Source organism: Micropterus salmoides, unplaced genomic scaffold, assembly GCF_014851395.1.
Source record: "Micropterus salmoides isolate LMB-PRFRI ecotype aquatic unplaced genomic scaffold, ASM1485139v1 Ms_hic_scaffold_19, whole genome shotgun sequence".
Taxonomy (NCBI): Eukaryota; Metazoa; Chordata; class Actinopteri; order Centrarchiformes; family Centrarchidae; genus Micropterus; species Micropterus salmoides.
Genome location: NW_024041039.1, coordinates 30,454,600 through 30,461,003, shown reverse-complemented (window position 1 = coordinate 30,461,003; position 6,404 = coordinate 30,454,600). Strand labels below are relative to the sequence as shown.

Genomic DNA, 6,404 nt, shown 5'->3' with positions numbered 1-6,404 from the left:
CAAGGGAACACACAATAGAACATTGTAGTGAAGTTTTAGGTATACTATATTGTTTATTTAGTATTACTATAGTGTTTTTTATATGTTCTTTTCAGATGCACTATAGAAAGTTATACTATATTACTATAGTAATACTAAACATTTATTATAACAACATCATAGTGTTACTACAGGAATGTTTAACACTTACTACATACTATATATTACTGTTGAAATATTATAGGGCTACTGCAGCTAATAAAATAGCACTACAGAAAAAAAGCTATAACCATAGCTGGTGAAAAATACTATAGAACATTACAAACTTACTATGGGATACTACAATTCTTATAGTATACTATAGTAATACTATGGTTCATTTTGTAAGGGTGTGATTGGTTGGCACACTTAAGTCTGCCGTTTTTCTCTGGCATCATTTATGTTAAATATTCTACAGCAATAAAAAGCTAGTGGAAGGTCTCAGCTATAAGTAAATATATTTATATACAGAAATGTTTTTTAAAAGTAGGTGAGCAAAACTGTGCAGATAATGCATTTAAATTGAATTCTGAATATATACCATTGTAACTAATTAATGCAATTCATATCCTCGCTTTTTTATGCGTATGGGGGTCACATTAGCTCTTGAAATGGGCCCCCAGATGTTTAAGGTCGCCCCTGTTGCAAGGTATTCCTTCGGGGCAATTATGCCTGTCTAAATTACATCCACAAAAACTGCTTCTTCTGCCACTGACAGGCGCAGACTGTTAGACCAGCTGCCAGACAACACCCATTGTTTTTAAAAGGAAACTGAGGTATCGCTCAAGGACAATTCTCGCTGTGAAATCTCGTGAGAGGCGATTGTTGCAGGAAGACGCTGGTGAGTCAGAGCTGGAGAGAGGGGTGTGTTGTGTTGAAGTAACGTTAGTGGATTTGTTTTATCCAGAAGTAAAAAAGAAGAACAATGGTACGTGGCTGCGCATTTCCTAACTGTGCCAACAAAATGTCACGCAACACTAAGCACAGCTTTCACAGACTACCTCTGTCCGACATGGAAACGCTGAAGTTGTGGTTAGGTGTGCTACAAATGGATGCTAACACTCCTGTCCAGACGCTGCGGCTTGAAGACCATCGGGTCTGCAGTGACCACTTTGACCGGGATGACTACTGCCAGCCGAAGAAGAGAAGAAGTGCTATACCTAAGCACTTTTTCCTAAAGAAAAATGCTGTTCCAAGACCGAAGGGACCTGCTGCAGACGGACCGCAGGTAATGTCCTGAAGTTAATGTGTTGACCTGGCGTCAGCAACGTCACACGATGGCAGGATACTGGCAAAAACCCAGTAAGCCAGTAGTATGTGCAAAACATCATAAAGTCATGACGGTTTATAAAATATCTATACAAGTAAGATTCATATCCCCTTTTAAGCAGTTCAAATTAAAAAAGTAAATTTGTGCACATAAAAAGCAGTTGATAATAGTCCTAATAGATGAATAAGCTGACATGGTCTGTGTAATTTTTTTAAAGTGGTTTGAAATGTCATTTATGCTTATTTAAGATCTATAAGACTATTATGACTACACTTACATATCCTATAGCTACATTAGGGGATATTGACTGGCAGTGAATGATGATGGTAGTTATTGATTGAGCACCTATATGTGGCCTGTTCTACCAATGTCTGTGTTGAAAGACTCATTGAATAATTCTCTCCAGCACTGCAAAGCCATAGCGCTCTCTGTGTGTAATGTTGACACCACATATCCATACCATACTTATCTAATTTACTACCTTCACAGGACTTGTATGAAAGGAAATCTTTGCTGGAGCTGTAGAAATACTTATATAAAAACCTGTTCTTCTGTACTTTTTTGAGGTGATGTGTCTCCAAAAGCACCATACTTTGTCCCACAATCCACTTCTACCAAGACTCGACACATTGCACTGGCTCCTACATGGGCAGGATCTGTGGCAAACTCAGCAGTGCTGACATCTTTTCTGAGCAATTGACCTTTTGCTAAGCCACGCCCTGAATACACAGCTGGCCAATCACAGCGCAGTATAGGACTCTCTCTAACTGAGGTCCGACACTCCATTAACTCTAATGCAAAAAGAGTCTGATCTGGTCAAACGCTGTTCCTGGGGCCCTTGTAATAGTTACAGCAGCTACCCACAGAGGTTGAAAGCAACAGTAGCTAAGGGGGGCGGGGCTTAGCGAAGGGTCAATTGAAATTACTGGACTAACACTGAGAGGATATTGTGTTTGTGTGTACAAGGACCGGACTGGCACCGCCTCAACCACAGCTTTCACTGTCCCGCATACAGCCACTGAAGACATACCCCAAGTGAGTTGAATGGCTTGTATTTAAATTCAAAGATTCAAATTTCAATATGAATACATCATCCCACAACTATCCTGTCTCTTCAGATTCAACATGAAGATGCAGCGGAACATGCAGACAGCAGTGACGTCAGCATGAGCTTCGGGGAGATGTCTCAGGACCCGTTAGACGTCAGTTTTTCATCACCAGGCACCATCACGTCTTCCAGCCCGGAGTCTGGTTCTGTCTTAGGAAGCTCCAACGGAGAAACTCCAGGAGGATGGGCTGAAAGGAAGTGGCTGGTGAAAGATTCAAAGCTCATGGAACTTTTTAAAAGATGCCCCACGTGTGGCTGTTACGTTGATGCGAAAACAGTTGCTATACATTCCAGCCAAGTGTAAGTTCAGTAGGCCTCCCTGAATGGACACAGAACAGTTGGTGTCATGTCCTGATTGAAGGGGGGGGGGTTGAAAACATTCTTCTCATATGCGCAGCAACACTTTTTACTGGAGCAACACATATGGACATAATGGATTGGGCTGAACTCCTTAAGGGACAAATTCCAAAAACAACCCACTGTTTATGCCAAACAGTCAACCTGGCTCGTACCTGTCCTTCAGCATGCATACAGAGATCAGCATGACAAAATCATACAGCACCTCCTTCAGGAAACCTGGAACGGCAGCAGAACACTGTGGTGATGCCAGATGTGATAGCCCTGGTAAGCATTTTACTTTACTTACTCATTGAAATGTAAATATTTATTATTATTGTCATTTTACTGTGAAACAATATGATTTTTTTTTACTCAGGTAGCAAACACTCCACGGACCCCTGCAGTGTCTCTCAAGTTCTCTTGTGTTTACCCCCTCCTTGTGTTTCAGGATTTCCCCATCACTCTCTGTCCTTTGTTTATGTTGTCGCTGCGTTGTCATGGTTTCCCTTCCAGCTCTGTGGACTCACACACCTGCCTGCTATCAGCTCATCCTCCTGCAGCACGTCTTCTGGTATACTATCTTATGGTAGCTACACCTTGTGGACAAGACATCCTTGTGGTCATTTTTTTTTTGCTTCCTCTTGTTTTCAATAAGTAACTCTGTTCCTCTCTTTGCTCCAGGATCTCTGCCCACCTGCGAGTCTACCTGCTCACCTGTCTGCTTTCCAGCCTCCGCTCCTCAATCTCTCTCCTCCACTGCTGCCATCCCCCTTCCCCCCTGCAGTCCTCAAATCACTCTCATAGCCACTTGCCCACACCTTAACCCTCCTGTTTGCATTAAGATTGTCTTACCAGCTATATGCTGGTCCATTTCCTGCGATTGGGTTCTCCACTTCCAGTCCCTAACACCACCTACTCTTTCCATGACGATGCTAGAAAGGAAATCCTCATTTGGAATTGGTCGCGGTAATTCACTGTGCAGTGTTAGCCTATGTAAAAATAAAATGCCACCTCTGTTAGAAACATTATTTATCAAGATAGTTGTGTCAAAAACCATGGATGTGACATATCTGATAAGACATTGCTGTGCTCTTGCTTACAGAAGCGCCCAGCAGTAGTGATGGAGGTCACGGAGGTTCCAGAGAGGCTGAACCACCTGCTGTACATTGGAGTGGATGTAGGTGAGTGATACCTTCACTAATATCCACCATGAATGAGGTCATTTCTGCACTGCTGTTATGATGATGTGTCATTGGGAAGTGTCATCTAACTGCTATTATAGAAAATTACTTAAATTAACGTTACAGTCTGGACAAGCTCCAGCTACAAGACCGCGCATTTGACCGTCTAATGTTTGGAGTGTTTCAGACAGACACTCAACAACGTGCTGCTCCATGAGCTTCACTGCAGCACAACTGCTGTCCACAAATACGTGAAGCAGCACGAACACGTGAAACGAAAGTATCCCGGAGCACTTTGTCTAGGCGGCAGCAAATCCTGTTTACTTTCTGTCGCCACACAAGCACGGCACATTATCAGCACGAGGACACGTAGTCCTTAAAATGTTTATTGCCTTCATGTTAAAAGTAATTTCTGCCCCGCTGCTGTCATGGTAACGTAACGTAATGTTACACTGCGTGTCATCTAATGTTCGGCCGTTTCATATTTTCTGTTTATTTAACAGCCACGTATGAGCGAGAAAACCGCTGAAACTAACAGTACAGATGATCTGTGACTGTCTGGACAGTCTGTGAGTCCTTTCAGGTGTTCACTGATGCAGAAATACATTTTATTATCATACTGCAGTACTCAATATTGAAATGAAGTAGCCTAATTAGTCAGTGATGTGGAAATTTGATTCATTTTAAAATTTGCTACTATTGTCATTCTAATTTGCTTCATCAGGACGATTGAATAAAGATTAGATATGTTTTTGATATTTATTTTGGATAAAATGGTATGTTAATCGAGTATTCTTTAGAATAAGCAAAATTAGTCGTTAGATTAATCGACTTACAAAATAATCTATGTACAGCCCTACTGCATATTACTCCAGTGATGAAATAAAACAATAACTCATAACTATGTTAAGTAAAGTGGATTGCATATCAGTGACGGCAAAATTTGACCAATATGACACTGTTATCATTATTCTAATAGGATATTCTAAAGGATGATTTAATAAAATATTCAATAATTATTGAGTCAATTTTGATCTTTATTTTGGATAAATTTAATTGTTATATTAATTGAGTAATAAAACAGTTATCTTTAGAACAATCATAAATGAAGCTGTCAATAGGTTAATTGACTAATCTGAAAAATAATTGTTAGGTGCAACGCTAATCTCAATGTCCCAGATCCATACTCTAAACTTATGGTTCATTTCCTGTACTGTGAGGTCTCTAATGAGAAATGGGTCATTGAGAATCCGTTCTTATTTTTGTAGCCGTGTTTGCCTCGGTGGAAGTCTCCTCTGCATCATATCTGCGGCGTACATCGATGGGAGGAGAATGGGATTGAGTACACCTGTCATCACCCAGTCTTGACAGAGGAGCAGCAGAGAAGAAAGACGTGGCTCAAAGCAGATTCACCTGCTTTCCAGGCTCTCAAAGCAGATGCGATGGACAAGATTCTCTTTCGAGCCTTGAACAGATGACACTCTTCACACACACTGGTACACCTTGTGTACACAGTCAGATTTGTTTCATTCAAGTTTTCCTGCGTTGTTCAGCAGTTACTGCGCGAAACTCAGACGTACTGTCGGCACTACAGTAATAGTGCTAACACTGCTGCTACTGTTAAACCTAGCTCACACATTATCTATCTATAGGTGTTGAAATATTTCCATCAACTATGAGGTAATTCGTCATCTGCAGACGTAGCACAAACTGAGGTTTTCAAACTTGCATCAACACAGGATTCCTGGAGGTGTACCATTCTTCCAGGATGAAGTATGTTCAGAAGAGTCTGCACCTCAGATATGACTCAACCAGGGCCCGTACCCAGATGGCGATCATGGATCATAACGTTGTCAGACGGTTGGCCCTCTCTCTCTGTCCTCGTTCCGTCTTCAATTTTGAAATCAGACAAATTCAGCCATGATTTAGAAAATAGACTTGCTAGCAGTTCAGTCTGAGCCTCTCGGTTGTTAAAAGAAGCAATTTTTGTGAATGTAATTTTGAAGAGCACAATTTCCCAAGAGGAATATGTTGCAGCTGGTTCACGGCCGCCGGGTGAAGCTAACAACTGCATGGATTTGAACCCGGTTGGGGTGCTGAATCACCCCAACCGGTCGAGGCAGATGGCCGCCCACCCTGAGCCATGGTTCTGCTCGAGGTTTCTGCCTCTTAAAAGGAAGTTTTTCCTTGCCTCTGTCGCCTAGTGCTTGCTCTTGGTGGGAACTGTTGGGCTTCTGTAAATATCATCACAGAGTACGGTCTAGACCTGCTCTTTTATGAAAAGCGCTGTGAGATAACTGTTGTTGTGATTTGGCGCTATATAAATAAAATTGAATTGAATTGAATTGAATATCTGCTAGTCATTTCGACACCAGAATACATGAAAATAGCGTCCAGCTTTGAAAATACTGAAATTATCCTTGAACCGAAGCCTACATACATTATAGTACTGTGTATTATAAACAACTTATTTTGTCTTTTAGTTTGG

General features: G+C 41.3%; 1 protein-coding gene across 4 annotated transcripts; it reads left to right on the top strand.

Annotated features, from left to right (window-relative positions):
- The first annotated feature begins 853 nt into the window (after positions 1-853).
- LOC119909784 lies at positions 854-6,133 on the top strand. 4 transcript variants are annotated; one of them, XM_038728008.1, is made up of 7 exons: positions 854-1,246; positions 2,255-2,323; positions 2,407-3,020; positions 3,112-3,306; positions 3,417-3,701; positions 3,838-3,916; positions 5,185-6,133. In XM_038728008.1, exons 3-7 carry the CDS (start codon positions 2,882-2,884, stop codon positions 5,282-5,284), a joined length of 798 nt encoding a protein of 265 aa, XP_038583936.1. In that variant the 5' UTR covers positions 854-1,246; positions 2,255-2,323; positions 2,407-2,881; the 3' UTR covers positions 5,285-6,133. The 4 variants fall into 4 exon arrangements, with proteins under 4 accessions (XP_038583936.1, XP_038583935.1, XP_038583937.1 ...); XM_038728007.1 differs by having other exon boundaries at positions 3,112-3,321; positions 5,185-6,132; XM_038728009.1 differs by having other exon boundaries at positions 3,184-3,321; positions 5,185-6,129.
- Positions 6,134-6,404: the final 271 nt, after the last annotated feature.